This window comes from Enoplosus armatus, chromosome 6 (genome assembly GCF_043641665.1).
Source record: "Enoplosus armatus isolate fEnoArm2 chromosome 6, fEnoArm2.hap1, whole genome shotgun sequence".
Lineage (NCBI taxonomy): Eukaryota > Metazoa > Chordata > Actinopteri > Centrarchiformes > Enoplosidae > Enoplosus > Enoplosus armatus.
In genome coordinates this window covers 17,485,620-17,501,956 of record NC_092185.1, presented here as the reverse complement: position 1 = coordinate 17,501,956, position 16,337 = coordinate 17,485,620, and the positions used below count along the sequence as shown (strand labels likewise).

Sequence of the window (16,337 nt, the reverse complement as noted above, 5' to 3'; positions counted from 1 at the left end):
ATGTGTTGCTGCTTTGAATTTTGATGAAGGACAACTAGAAATCCTCCCCTTTCTGAATTACCTCTTTACAGCACTTCATACCTTCTCCTGTCTCCATCCATCGTCATATGCCTGTAAGGTTTTCTGATAATAGTGTCTTGGAAGACTGATGGTTTTCAGGCGTTTGTAGTGTTTTGTGAGAGACAAATAATCGGGAATTGAGCCCAAACTAAAAAATATGAATGTCATCGCCAACATCCAATCTAAGAAACAGGCTATTTATTTATAGATTTAAGACAAAAATAGAATAATAAAAACAAGAGGAAACGTCAGACTCCTGACTAGAATAAAGAATGAGCTGTTGGAGTTATCAATCGGCTGCTGACACACCAACATTTCCCTTGGGTGGGTATACAAGTCTCAGTGCATCTTAGTGTAGTGCTACAGTAGTGAAAGTCATGTTGTTGTCAAACATGCCCCTTATATTACGGGTGACACCGCTTTCCATTTTGAATTGAAGGCAACAGAATCAATCACATTAAAAACAAACTGCTGATACAGAGAGACTTACAGCGGTACATCATGAATGAAAGCTATGGCTGAGCGGGTCAAGGTAGAAAGTGCATACACTTGCCTGGAGGGTGATCCCTCATACGCTGCAGATTGGCCAGGAGTAATGAGTCTTTACAGTCCATAGAAAGCTGATACTGTGAGAGTGCTATTTTGCACAGTCAAATTACAGTTCGATTTTCACCTAACAAAGACTCAGCAGCATTCGCCAATCAATAGGTGTCAAAATGTCCCCCGCTTCTGATAATAGATCTGACAAGCACACAAGGAAGTGCGAACAAATGTACAAGCATAAAGAATCAGCAGGTAGAGCACAGGATGGAGGGGATGGAGGGTCGAAGGCAACAGGATGATGGAAAGTAGAAGAGACATTGTAGAACAAAAGCTAGAGAAACTTTTCTTTTCTTTTTTTACAATCAAAATATAACACCCAGAACACCTTTGTAATATATTCTCTTGATGACGTTAAGGCATTGTGGCATCAGACAAATGTTCCCCTTCTATGTCTGAGAGAACGACAGAATCAAAATGATATTGTGAATAAATAAAGTGTGAAGCGCACCGTGTCGCAGAACTTCCAATTTCTGACATCGGTCGGGCTTAACAGATGCTCCACTCGGCTGCCTAGCACGGCTCCTCTCTGAGTCAGCCAGGCTCGCCAGTAAGCCAAGGATCTGACTGGCTGGTGGAAATTGAGCCTGATGGTAATTGATTGCACATAACTTGCTTGCTTCAATTACAGAAAGTTAGTAGCTAGTGAGGAATTAAAAAAAGTTTGAGAGCAGAAAAGACGTGGCCATCCATATTTGTCACAGCAGCCTTCTACAAGGTCAGTTCACTGCCAGCAGGCACCGAGAGGGGAGGGGTAGGAGGGGAGGGGAGCAGGGTAAAAGGGCTCGACAGGGCTGAAGGCTGGCTGAAACAGACATTGAAGGACAGATGGATGTAGTAAGAGTCAGGTCTGCTGGTATCAGGGGGCGTGGTACATGGATGGCCCAGAATCATTGTCTTCATAGTCCCGGGGGTCCATGGGGTTCGCCCTCGGCTCTGGTAGCCTGGAAAAAAAAAAAAGCAAAAACAGAGGCAGAGACAAATTAGATGGCTGTAAGTCCTCCAACTCCTCTCTTCTTCTCTCTTTCACAAACACCTGCGTGCAGCCACACAAACACACACCCCGCCAACACGAACCCTCCACCACATATTATGGAAATATAATAAACCTTTGTGAAATGTAATCAGCTTCAATCAAGCTACGCCTTAAGTAGAAATCATCCATTCCGTCGGTTTTAGATTAGCAGCTCTGCGGTGACAGAGACAAAGTGATAGCTAAATTGCAGGGACCTGTAGCAATTCGAGCCTGGCTGATAGATTCAATTTCACTGGCAACAGTCTACACTAATCATATGCTCTAATTGGACAATGTCACAAGGGTGATAGAGCGCTGCTCCTCCCTGAGCAGCAACTTTCTTCTGAAACTTGTCATATTCCACCTTCCACCCTCCATCCTTCTTATTATCATTTCCCCCCTACATCTACAGTACCACATTCATTTTCAAAACACTATAGGTCAGCATGTTTTTCTAAACACACACTTACTGTATGGGGGTGCTGTTTAATTCAATGAGATTCAATGCACTTTAGAGCTATGCCATCTAATTTCACCACTCAAATGTTTCTTTTAAAACAATCACTTCCTATGACCTTGGACGGTCAATTTGCATTTATATTTGTGAATTTGCTGCCACCCATCAGAGCAAGAATCAACGAAGAAGAGATTATTCCAGCCAAATCTCTGATGCCATACTGATGTACATGTTTCATAGGGCGCAAACTGGAGTGGAAGTGAAGTTAACTGTTATGGCAGCTTGACTGAATGTGCACTTTTCTGATATTGATGATATTCAAGTTCAAGGTCAGATCTGATGTCCTTGTTACAAAATTAAGCTGTATTTGGATGCAAAAAACCCCCCAACTGAAAACCAGCCGACCTGTTCACGGTCAATTAAGCAGGCACATCAGTGTGTAAGCACAGCACAGATACTTTGTTCTCTGGTTATTACATTTGGAGGAAGAGCGGTTCATGACAACCATTACAGCAACAGGTAATTTGTATAGCAAGCAATATTATCCCTCACACAGATGGTTACACATCACAGCAAAATAAATGAATTAATCCTTCTCCTGACAAGCGCAGTGAACATCAACAAAACACATACAAACACAGAGAATTCACTGTAGGAGAAGCAAGAAGATGAGGCAGTCCGTCAGTTGTGCAGTATATTCAATGTGATGTGGATGCAACACAAACTATTTCATCAAACTGTTTTCCAATTTAGTGTTTGTGGTTTTTCTATTACAAACAAATGTAAACGGGGTAAAAGCAAAGGTCTTCAGTCCCAGTGTAATTAGTAAGTCTGGTATTTAAAAATCCTTAATAATAACAAGGTAATTATTAATTGTCAAGCTACAATATGGAACCACTGACAAGCTGTTATAAGTTGAGTGTATTCAAAACAAATACTAGTTGAATGTGGTTAGCCACAGTGCAGAGTCACCGCAGAGATGTGAAAGATGTGAATTACTATTATAGTAATTCAGGTATGAAACAGTTTTCAGATTTCAGTGTTGTTTAGCTTCACTAAGGCTAAATCTTACCATTACTTTAACCTCCTTCACCAGGTTTTTTGGATTGAAAGCAGGTTGACGCCACCAGTTTTGGCCGGACAAACTGTTGCCATGTTGTCCAGGATAAAGACGTTTCTGTATAGAATCCTTTATAGAGGGAACATATTTAAACAAGCGGCCAATTCATAAATTCTATATAATCTTATCAACTTTGTGTCTAGTAATATTCTGTGGTCTCTATCTCCATCCATCTGTGCTTCTCTCCCTCACTTGCTTCAGCACTGTTCCACCTCCTCCTGCCTCCGTTTTCTGCCTGTGCTGCATGCAGCACAATCTCTGAGAGAAAATCTACACGTGGGTTAATAGGCAGCGATATCTTTTGGAGCGCTGCTCCCTGAGTATTCCTGTCTGACATACTTCTGTTGGCAGAAACAAAGAGCTGCTTCCTTTCCTTTTCCCTTCCTGCACCTCCTGCAGGAGCACATCATCACAACACACACTCGCAACAGGGCATCTCATCAAAGAGCAGCCACAACTGTGTGCATGCTAGCACATGTGTGCACACCTATAAGCGGAGTCGTAGAACAGTTTGATGAACTGCTGGCCTTTCAAAACTAAACGGATTAACTCTAAAATGCTTTGTGTGCAAGTCATAAACAACACGTTAAGGTTTTAACAAGGCAGCAACAATATGCATACAGACACACACATACACACGCAGACACACACACACACACACACTTTGGCTTCAAGCGCCACCTTACTTACTGCCAAGAGAAATGATGATGTTGGACAGAGTGTATACACACACACATACAGGGTTAGTTGCTGTATCGTTACACCATCTCTCTTAAGTATACATCTGAGATATTAATTATTCCAAAGTGCTGTTCACATTCAAATTTTTGACAAAGTTATCACTTGTACTTTCTCTTATTCAGATTGTCTAAAGTGTCACACAGGATGTTCACTCTTTTGTTGTCAGCACAGCACACAGACGTTTGCATTGAGCCGAGCCCCACGCTCTCACACAGCTCCCTCCTGTCTGAGATGGTGTTTGGGGTAAACTGTTGGCAGACTTATTTGTGTAAGGCAATTTCATCTTGCATCTCCAGTCAACCAAAACAGTCACCCTGCTCTTTGTAAAAAAAAAAAAGGAAAGTAAAAGTAATTACAGATATATTTATATGGCACAAAGAGGGGGCTTCCACTATGGAGGCAAATGAACTATTTATATTCAAACAGTCCTTGCTAAGCCTTAGGACACATGGATGTAATAACTTATTTATTCCACCCGCAGGAAAAGGCCATTACTTGAGAGAGAGAGAGAGAGAGAGAGAGAGAGAATGGCAATGAATGGGTGGTAGAGCGAAAGGAGCTTCAACATGCAACAAAATGTCAGTGGGTGGGTGATAAATTCCCTACAAGTTAAAGCCCTCGCTTTGTTCTCTTTTTCCGTCTGTTCATCCTCCTTGGCCTAAGTAAAAGATCACTTTGCTGTGTGTGTGTGGGTGTGTGTCCTGACGACTGGGTTCTTTCCATCCATGACTTATTCATAAGCTTTAATGCAGTCGATGTATTATTGATCAGGACCAATCATTGCCTCCTCCCCTTGGTGTGACCATGGCCTGCGGACAGGGGCGAGCTGAGGGCTGGGAGGCCTGCTACAGAGATCACTGTCTGGGCTTCAGTGAAACATACCGGCTGTGCTCCTGGGTGATGGATGGACAACAGCCTTGGTGTGTGGAAATGTGTGTGTGTGTGTGTGTGTGTGTGTGTGTGTGAGAGAACGAGAAAGAGAGATAAAAGGTTCGATAGGACCGATAGACTAGAGCAAAGCTAATCTTACTAATGTCTCCGCTCTGGGTGAAACAGAAAAGTTTCTAGCCCTAAAATGAACCCATCGCTCATGGGAGAAAACCTCTGGCTCCCCTCGAGGAAAACAGAGGGAGAGAGCGTGCATGATGTTGCCTAGACTTTGACTTTTGTCTCTCTCATTCTATTCCTGTTTTGGCCTCAACCTCGTGGAGCTCTCTGGGAGATAGAGGAGGGAGGGGTCCTTGTCCTGATTAAGTTTGAATTCCCTGCTCTTGGCAGAGAAGCTGCAGGACTCCTAAGTCATCATCCGGAAACACTCCCATCACGCCGCGGCAGCCGTGCCAGCTTGTTCCAGCCTCATTGCCATATGAATAATCATGCTGCAGTGGCTCGGATATGCTGAATGGGTTTGAGGTGTGTGTGAGTGTGCGTAAAAAAGATAGAGAGAGGGAAAGAGGGAGGAGCTGAAGAGCAGACTGGAGGTTGCTGATAGGGGAGTGAGGTTCTTCTTGATTAAGCAAAGGGGTTGAATGAGAATAAGGTTGTGTACATAGCGCTGGTGGCAATCATCCTCAGGGGGAAAAAACTATTGCAATTTGCATTTCCAAACAGTGGTGATGCCATCTAAGCGTACTCCATCACATAAGACGGCGGGGGCCCATTTCTCAAGCCCCGGAGGCCTATGAGGTTCGGTCTAATGAGAGAGGATCCTTAATGGTTATTGATAGAGCCCACGAGGACAGACTCTTACCCTTACTCTCCAGCGAAGCAGTGCACTCTGCCACTACTTAATGAAGTAAATCTTGTCGCTTCTGCAGGATGATTTAACTCTACAAACAGCTCCGCGACAAGAGATGACTGTGATATGGAAAAATAGATCAAATAAAGGAGTGAAAGGGGGGACAGAAAGGAGAGCAGAGCATTAATGACGTAAGGAAGGGAGAGTGAAAGTTAGAAAATCAGGTATTGATTTGTAGATGGCAATCTCACGTAAAAAAAAAGAAAAAGAAAAGACACTGTAGGCTATTATGAGTAATTTACTCTCCCTGCGCTAATGCTCTGCTGGATCTAATTGGCCATTGTCCTGCAAAGGTTTACATCCTTCCCTCTCTCGTGCCATCTTGTCTGCCAACGTCCCCTCTTCTCCCTACAGATTTATTTTCTTTCATTTCATCTGACAAGCTCCGTCTGGGGGTGTGTAATTTAGAAATAGCCCCTGCACACACCTTTCATTAAAAGCAGCCCCCTGTGATCTGTGAACACTTTGCACCGCGATGATCCCGCCAGTGAGAATTTGAGATATGGATGTATCCTAATGAGGAGAAATGTGACGGAAAAACCGAGGAGGGCAAAGGAGTGACATGGGGAGGTGGAGGAAGACTTAAGGAAGGAAAAGACAATTTAATCTGTGCTTCGGGAAGGTGAAGATCAGAGAACAAAGGGAGGAGACCCAGAGTGTTGGCAGGAAGCGACAGCATCTTGATCAGAGCTTGTTGCTGAGGCTTAAACACAAGAAAAGGGAGAAGTGATGTGTAAGTGTAACAACTAATACATTTTTCAGGAGTTTCTATTAAAGTTCCATTGTCACAGGTTACTCGGGCCATGATCAGATAAGGTGCTTTTTTCCCCTCATGCTCTAATACAAAGATGCACGTGCGAGCACTTCCAGGGACACAATCATCAACAGTCTTTTTGATATGCGGCTCAAAGTGTAATTTAAGAACTTACTATTTCTAAATTTAGGTGCAGCTACTTCCCGTGAGGTAACTGTCACCAGCTACTGCTACAGTGTAAATTAAACTGTCTAAAAAAAATACATCAAATTACAAAACAATTTCCTTTGTGAACATATTTGCCAAAAAAGAATGGAGCAGATTTTGGAAGGAAATGAAAGAAACTCAGTGGGTAATGATAATTGAATCTTAAATTCCAAGGGAGAGAAGCCTTCTACAGTTGATTACTTTCATAAAAACAATTTGCAAAACGAGATGTTTCAGTTGGGCTTAATAATTACGCACAGTGCTGAAAGTCTGCCTAAAATAATAATTCACTAATTTAGCAACCAATACAAGGAAATCATCACGTTTTAAACAGCTGATTATGCTTTCCTTCCTGGCCGTCAGAAATGCTGGGTCTATATCTCCTGAAGAGCTTTAAACTAGTTTTAATCAAATCTTCAAGACAAGATAAGACTTCAAGTGATGCACAAACATATTTCCTGGAACACCCCAGAGGTTTGTGCTAGGACCACTTCGTATGGTACCCGATAAATAATGCCAGTTTTGTTAACATACTTGGCAAATAAAGCTGATTCTGATTCACACTGGCATCTTGTCTCGACTACTTGACTAAGCTCTTTATTCTCTATACTGGTAAAAATAAACATCTTGCATCACTCATTCAAAATGCAAATGTTCAGGTTTTCCGTGCTACAAAGAAACAAAAGCACTTTGCCCTGAGTCTCCTGTCACTACCTGTACCTGCTATTTTTAGGACTGACTATTTCAAAAGGTGATTACTTTCAAAGCCTGACTGTCTGCCCCATGCTACAGCTCTGACCTTTTGACTACATGTGAGTTGCACAGACTTTGATCTTTAGATGAGACCTGTCTGATTTTTACAAAGTAGACTGAAGACTAAAGGTAACTGTGATCTGCACTCGAGGCTTTGAGACTTCAGAATAACACACCTGAAGAGAGAGGTTAGAGAGGTCAGGAAAATGTTTCAAGTCACTTCTACAACACATTTTTTTGTGCTTGTTTATTATGCAAATTGTTAGTTATGACTGTTCTTCCATTTCTTTGTCTTTAACAATTAATCTTATGCGCAGATGTTTTTTTAGTCTGTTGTTGTTTACAATGATTTGATGACTTTCACTTATTTCTATTCCTTTTGTACAGTCCTGTTTTATTTGTATTTCAAATATCTTCTGTATAATACGCCATCTTCCTCTGGTAACAGAGTGTCTGTCCCGTCACGGCAGAAAGAGAAAACCTCAGCGAGTGTGACAGCAGTTATTGAGGAGGGGACTCCATTAAGATTCCGCGGTGAGAGGCTGCCATGTGGGCACAGGTGCTGCCAGCTCTGCAGGTGTTGGAGGTGGACGGCATGGATGACTCACAGATTGGATTTTAAAACTGTTGCTTTTAAAGCACTGAGACACAGGATCTATATTTGACGCATGTTTGATTAACTGATGCACAGGAATATAATGGAATGCATAAATATGCCTTTCAATTATATTATATCAAATGGGTGATGTTATGGGAGGTTGGATGGAGGACAAAAAAAACACAACTGATATTGTGTTTACTTTTTGTTTACCATACAACTTAATACTAAACACAACATCAATTTTGGTTTGCTCAGATTTATGTTTAAATGTACAACTTGATAAGTCTGAGATTTTTACGCACAGCAATAAAAACCATCAACTAGGGCTGTTCAGAAACTTTGCCCCTTAAGCAAAAACTGAAGCCATGTCTAATGTTCTCTGATGCAGTAACACACACATGCACACACTCTGCAAAGCAGACACGTAGGGGTTCATGATGTTAGTGATATGCCTTGAGACAAAGAAAACAACCACAACACTGTTCTTCCTCTATGAGATGGGAGAATAATCTACACGGCTGTCAAAACTCCGTGGGCATTTTAATGATAAATATAAATGTCTTTATAGCCGGCGTCCGTGTAGCCAAACCTGTTTAGCCACAGTCGCAGCAATGTTGGCTTTGTTTACATAGTGATTTATAGGGCTGAATAGAGTCTTTTCCCACGTAAATATAACTCTCTACGCTCATGATATCCAGACTGACCACATAAAAAAACAAAATACATTACATTATTATAATTTAAAATCTAAAATAACAGCCCGATCAAGCCGAGAAAAGTGCTCTCTTTTATCTTATTAATTATGAAGTAAGCACACGAGTCTTTTTGTAATTACATTTTACTTTGGGATGAAACTCTTGTGTGTGTACAATTTATACCCGCATTTACATGAAATGAATTATTGACTGTATCTTAATGACTGAAGATCAGTGGAGGAGAGTGAAACAAACTGCCAGACCAAAGAGAGAGAGAGCCCACCATCATGTGATGCACGCTCAGAGACGACTGAATAATTGCTACAAACAGCGACAGTCTGCCTCTTTCAGAGTCACTGGTCTATTCATACTGTTCACTGGGATTGTCTTCCCCTTGAAAAAACAATGCAACACCCTGTGGTGTTTCCATGTTGTTCCAAAGACTTAATCAGTTCACGGAGGAAGTGAAGAGACGACGCACAACAACAGGCAATGCATCATGGTATAGGGGACAGTGAGCTAGGGGCTGTTTAATATGACCCTTTGTGTGCACCGCAGCTCATTCATCAGAGAAAAATGGGAGAGGCGAGGATAAATCCATCTCATCATCCACCAGATGCATTGCCTCAAGTAGATCCCATTCAAACTCATGTTCATGCATGCCATTATTTTATCAGGATGTGCGGTGTGTACCACTCCAGCCTAGGATTGCGTGCAGTCAACTCACTACATGATGCATGCATTATGCTGAGGACGCCTTCTCCTGCATACAGACCGCGAACAGTGAGGCGGAAAGGTCAGTGAAGCGGAATAAAATAGTGTGCCGATGCTCAGCCAATCAGAATAATCACACAGGTTTGTCTGTGCTGCAGCAGGTGTGAGGAGTTGGATGAATACCGTTATCCCTCCATGAACTAATTTCTCGCTCACTTTGACACAGGTACCTCCCGTTAATCATACAGAGAAATTAATGCAGAGCCATTCAGATAAGAGCATTAAACCACTGTAAAGACTCAATCTTACATTGGCTCATTTAGTGATTCTACAATTTCTGTGGCTACAGGGGCAATTGAGGAATTAATTGAGGAGAACTGCACCAATCCCACCCATGTAGCCCACAAAACTGACCTGAACATGAAGACTAGCATCCCTTGTTGTCACTCACTTTAAGTATGTGATTGTGTGTGGACCATCATGTGGGGAAAATACACCACTTCCTTTAGAGCACCTCTTCACCGAGATGCAATCTGACAATCAACAATTATCCTGAATAACACACCTCTGTGTAGGCAGAGGACTGTGCCTTCCAATTTTCCAGAGCCATTATGTTCTTGGTCACAAATTAAATGGCAACAAATGACGTTAAGAAGATCCCTTAGAGGAGAGCAATGGTTCCCCACTGTATAACAAAGAGAGAGGGGCGAGACGACAGACATGTTGGATGTAGGCTGCTAACAAGAGGTTTGATCTTCAGTAGGTTATACTGTGTCATTTCCAGGTATTCCTCATTTGACATGCTTACAAATATGCAGCTATTCATTTATAAAACACAGTAAAACTCAAAACCCATAATGAAACCCCAAGGGGTGTTGATGAAACAGGATAAATGGCTCACTGTGGTCGACTACCAATGCCTCCTCTGCTGGTACAAAGCAAATGTTACTGTTTGGTGTTCCACTGTGAGAGCGACATGATGACTACTACAGATGTAAAAGGATGCTGTGTGTTAAAAGCGTACTTAAAATACTGGTTGCAGGGTACAGGGTCAGCACGGTTCTACTACACTACTGAAAGCTTAACTGATGGTGTAATAACTGAAATAAACCGAAACAAAAAACAGGAACCATTTTCTAAAAAAAGAAAACGAAAATATATATATATATTTTTGAGTGCCTGCCATCCTTTTGCCGTAGAACTCAAAGTACCTAAGCTAAAGCATAATTTAACAATGAATCACACATTGCACCTCTGGCCACATGCCAACCAGTGTTGTTAAAGCAGCTACTACTGCATATTTAGCCTGTGATCTATGTTACATAGTTAACTTGCCCAGCTGCAGGTCAAGGTCTGGAAAATTTCTTACAGGGTGATGACATAAAGTACACAGTAAAGGTACATGAAAAGAGATTATGTATTTAATTACACAATGATAATACACAGATACACAGAGTAAATACAGTGTATGACCACTTATTACATTTCAGTATAGCAATATATTGTGTATAAAATAAGTGTTATTGTAATCGTTATTGCCGCCAGCATGTCAAAAAAGTAGGATATCCACACCTACTCAAAATATCTCATGAGTGATTTACAATAATGATTATTCCTCCAGCACAAGATGCAGGCCAAAAATAATGTGAAATACTGCCTTACACTTTCATGTTCACCAGGGGATAAACCCTTTTCCTAGGTAACAGCATGACCTTTCCACTGGTGCCACTCTCAGGCAAAACATTACATTTTTCTCTCTGTAGTGGTAAGAGTCTAATAATAGCAAAGTTGTCTCTGCATGTTGCCTACAAGCAACATATGTGTTTTCTGGTGTGTAAAGAGCAGAATAGCCTCACAAAGATGCTAGTTTGGCTGTAGACGTTAAGTCTTGTTCTCTTGTTCTCAGTTTTGTTGTTCTTGAAACATAAAAGCATGGCTGATGGCTGATTTTGCATTCTAGGTGTGTGCTGTGCTTACATTCCTTTTTGCTGTTGTAATGACCATCTCCCCATGCAAAGTCATCTTATCTCCTATTAAATTCCTGATGCATGTGATTAAGAATTCCCACCTCTTAAATGTGTAAATGTCCATAGCTGGATCAGCTATGTAGCTGATAACCTGCTACTGGGAAAGCTGTTTTGATTCAAGTCAATAACTTTTTAAATGTAAATGGACTTCTGGACAGATCTCAGGACAGAGACTGCACTGATAAAGGTGTTAAATGACATACGTGTGAATACTGGTTCAGGTAAAACATCAATTTTGGTGCTGCTTGATCATACTGCAGCCTTTAATACTGTTGACCATAAAATACTCTTCGGCAGATTGAAGTGAGTGCGATTATCTGAAACAATCCCCAGTTGGTTTAGATCATATCTCGAAGGGAGAGGCTATGTTGTTGCCATTGGTGACCATAAATCTGAGCGCTTCATCATGACATGTGGAGTCCAGCAGGGTTCGATTCTTGGGCAGCTATTACTCAACCTGTACATGCGCCCTAATACATGATAAATCAGACATGATAACATTGCTTATCAGAGGTATGCAGACGATACCCTATCAATGCTCAGAGAAAGTAAATAGCTGGACGCAATACATTTCCTTCAATCAAATATTTGAATGTCATTCTAATGACTTTCTTTGTAAAGCTCTTTGAATTGTGCCCTTTGAAATGTGCTGTATACATAAAGCCGCCTTGCCTTTGTCAGACCAGCTATCCAAGACCACTTATGTTGGGCCTACTGAGCCCATATATATCTCAGGCAAAGCTAGGTTGATCTTGCATCATTATACAGGTCCCAGGTCTGGGGATATCTGATACTTTCCAAGCAAAGCAAAACTTCCTTTTCCTGCATGTTTTTTTAAAAAAACATGCAAACTTTAAATGCAGACTACGTCTTTGGCTTAAATTGAAATTTCTGTAGTATCTAATACTCCTTTGAAGTTTGAATCTCAAGCCCACAAGAGTGAGAAAGGGAGGGGAAAACACATTGGAGAGATAAACTTTTATCTGTCCTTTGGAAAGCACAGAGAATCAGCTTATAGGTAATGAATAGTGAGCACCTATGCAGTCTCCACTCTCCCTTCTACTTAAGACTTCTTAGATTCTTCCTTCTCTATTCCCTCTTTTGTGACTTCAACTTGGCTGTGATTTATTTCTTGGTCCAGTCTTTGTCCTTCATTATGTCCCGTATCTACTTTTCAACTGTTTTTTTCTCTCCCTTCATTCGCCCACCTTCCCCTCTCTGCCCCTTGTCTACTCCATAGGCGCCATTGATCCAGGGTTACTGAAGGGAGTCCTTCCTAGTCTGATCTGCACAGTCAGTCATGTGATCACTGAGCTGGCTCTGTCCCAGGGCCAGACAGCCATTATAAAGACTGACTGGTCCCAGCAGCGCCCACACACTTGGCAGGCTGGCAGAGCTGCCCCCTGTTGCCTCTTTCAAACAACCCCCTTCTCTAACAGCAGAACGCCGGCGCCACCTTAATCAGTGAAATGCCCAGGTGCCCGGGCACGCCGTCCCGGAATCTGGATTGCTCCGGAGAGATTTTAAAATTAAAAGCCTGTTTACACCACACTTGGAGCGATCGATGATACTGACTCCTCCTCTATCAGAGACGGAGGGATGTCAGAGGCACATATGGTCAGAGAAATGGAGGAGGAGAAAAAAAAGAAAAAGAAAAAGTGTGTGTCTATGAGACAGAGAAAAACAGACAGAGTTAGAGAACAGACTGGCTATTAGGCAAAGCCTTCTGTCACATGAAAACTCCCCCCTCCCCTACATTCAAACCCCGTCATCCAAGCTCTCAGTGTGAAGGACACCCAGACAGACAGCCCAGAAAACCTGGGCTCCAGACTGTCACAATTCTCATCTCGCCTGATAAAAGTCTCATATGCTCCATCCATCCCTCCTCGCTTTTTCCTCTCGAGAATGTTAAACACACTGTGGAATAAAGGACTTCCCTCAGGGTGCAGCACAGAGATGCAACAAAATTGTGCAACAAACAAAAAGATTAACAGTTATGATTTCTACCTCAAAACCAACTTTAAAGAAAAGTTCTAAATGCAAATTTGGTGCTATAATGCAAATGTATAAGCAAGAGACGGCGCTGCACAAACTGAGACTAAATTGGGCTTTATTAGTCTGTGAAATGTGTTGTTTTGATCCTGCAAAAGCAGCATAGTTAGATGCAGCATTGCAACACAGTGAAATACAGTCATGGGGCCTGACAGCTCCCCAGTGCTGCCTGGCTAATAAACTTTTATGTGTACTAATGCATCCTGTAAAACATCAGTCATAAAAGCCTGCCTTCTCCTAGGGGTGACATGCCCCCGTCGGATATTTCATCATCAGCAAACTAGAAGCAATTTCATGTTTTTTTGAAAAAAATAGAGGCATACCCTTCCTCTGTAAATTGATCTTTATCTTTCGTCACAGGTGAATACAAGGCATACTTTCTATTTGTCAAAATAGAAATTGACAAAAAGCAATGATAATAAATGAACAACCAGTGAGCAACTGTCTAGACCCCCATCAGAAAAAGCAATTAATTTTTCGTTCACATCCCTCCCTTCACAGAACAATGCTGGATTAAGGTGATTTTGTAAAGTGCATGCTAAATCTCCCATTAGAGTCCTGATGTAGTTAAATCCCGACCATCTCCTCATTCCTCTCTAGCCTGTACTATAAATCTACATGGTGACAGGGCTTGTCGTGAAGCTGCTGAATTAAACATGCCAACCTTAGCTCACTCCTCCTTCCCCTGACTGGGAGAATAACTGACTGTGGACTGGAAGGGGGAAGAGTGCCCTGACAACTGCCCCACTGAGCTGTCAGACACGTGCTGTGACGTTGTTGCTGTGTCCAACTGTGGAAGGAAGATGTCTGCCAATGGTGTGTGTGTCTGTGTGTGTGTTGACAGTTCATACCTAGGGCCAGAGGTTTGATAAGGCACTGATTCATTGCCCCTTGGTTCAGCCTGCCACTATCATCCTCCTACATCTTCACCAAGCTGAAATCAGACCTGTAATTCCGCCCGAAGGCCAACACAGTGTGATGTGCATGTGTGTGTGGTCAAAGGGGACATAGTAGGTGAGACAGTGTGAGGAAGGCATCTGTGTGTGAAAGCATCTTACTGTCTGCACGAAGAGACAGTTGTTCTTGTTCTTTCCATTTTTCCACTAATTACCCTAACTGTGCGAGTGTGTGCGTGTGTGTGCGGTGTCTGTGCGTGGTTTTAGAATGAATAATGAATGTTTATACACAGTGTGACATCTTTGGAGTGCTTTTACTCGAGTGTGCGGAAGCATTGCATGCATGATAGGGTGGAAGGCAAAGTCTCTACAGATCCAGTATGACAATCTGCCTTGTGGATAGAACACTGAGAGCCGAAGTGTGTGTGTGTGAGAGTGTTTGTGTGTGAGAGTGAGAGAGAGAGAGAGATAGAGAGAGAGAGAGAGAGAAGGGGGGGGGGGTATGCAAAGAGTTTCCAGAGAACCTATTTTTCTTGCTTGTAAATGGGTATAATTCCCTGACAACATACAAGACAGCAGAAGAGGGAGCTCTAACTGCCTGGTTCACTTCCTGTACAGTATGTCGTATCTGCCTGACCCAAGCCAAATAATGTTACTCTCAAATGCAAACAAAACTCACAAGCACCCGCAGATTGCCTACAGCATGCAACATGCCCATCAGACCAATTAGCCACTGGCTGATTGACAGCTTCCCGAGGTGGTGAATTCAGTTGACAACATTGACATTAGCTGATCATTACAGCCCAGCGTCCAGATCAGATAAGCTGTTCAAAACTACCCAATGAAAGCTTGCAAGTGACTGTATAGATTGTGACTGTATAAGAATATGGCTGTCTGAAAACAGAAATCACCAATCATGCTAGTGCTACAACTACTTTAGCCATGTTAGCGGCATGGTTGTAAAGCTGTCCACCAGACTGAAATATCACACCAACTACTGGATGAATTGTCATGTACAGACATTCATGGTCTCCAGACGATGAATCTGAGTGACTTTGGGGATCCCCTGACTTTTCCTCTACCGCCACCATGAGGTTGACATTTGTGGTTTCGAGTGAAATGTCTCCAACAACTATTTCATGGATTGCAATGGAATTTGGTACAGACATTCATGAGCCTCTTTTGATGAATTGTCATGACTTTTCTCAAAAGCCATCATCAGGTCAAAATTATAATTTTTACAATACTTAGTTTTATGACAAAATACCTGCAAAAGGCAAGTCTGTCTCAACTGTACATTGTGTTTGGTGGTAATTAGAGAATGTTAGCATGCTAACGGTGGTAAACCTTATACCTGCTAAACATTAGCATGTTAGCATTGTCAGTGTGAGTATGGTAGCATCCTGATTTTAGCATTTAGCTCAAAACACAGTACAGCCTCCCAGAGCTGCTAGCTTGGCTGTACAATTGTGTGTTACTGCCATTATACAAGATATATCATGCTTTACAGTCTGACAGCAAAACATTTTATGTGATTTACTATAAAATATTGCTTATTAATCACAGAATCTGAACTAGAAGGTCATTTCATCACCGCAGCAGCAGCAGAGCTCCATCTTGCCAGATGTGCTTTGACAAGTGATGGAGATAAAAAAAGACAAAATCACAACATCTGCACCTTCGATGTAGCAATCCAGCTCCTGCCGTCTGCCAACTCTCTTCCTTACCACACTTCCTCTATCATTTTCCTCTAACTTCTTTTTTGTCTTGTCATTTTCTTCTTTTCATATAATAGCACATGTGAATAAATAAACACAGACACACACACGCACTCACACCAGAAGTAT

The 16,337-nt window shown here is 42.0% G+C and overlaps 1 protein-coding gene across 2 annotated transcripts in view; it reads right to left on the bottom strand.

The window, feature by feature from the left end:
- Nucleotides 1-243: 243 nt before the first annotated feature.
- Nucleotides 244-16,337, bottom strand: part of trim44 (tripartite motif containing 44) — a 42,823-nt gene continuing 26,729 nt past the window's right edge. For both annotated transcript variants that reach the window (XM_070907678.1, XM_070907677.1), the window contains exon 6: nt 244-1,604. In XM_070907678.1, the coding sequence (XP_070763779.1) occupies nt 1,520-1,604 (85 nt within the window). In that variant the 3' untranslated portion in view covers nt 244-1,519. The remainder of the gene's footprint in view (nt 1,605-16,337) is intronic.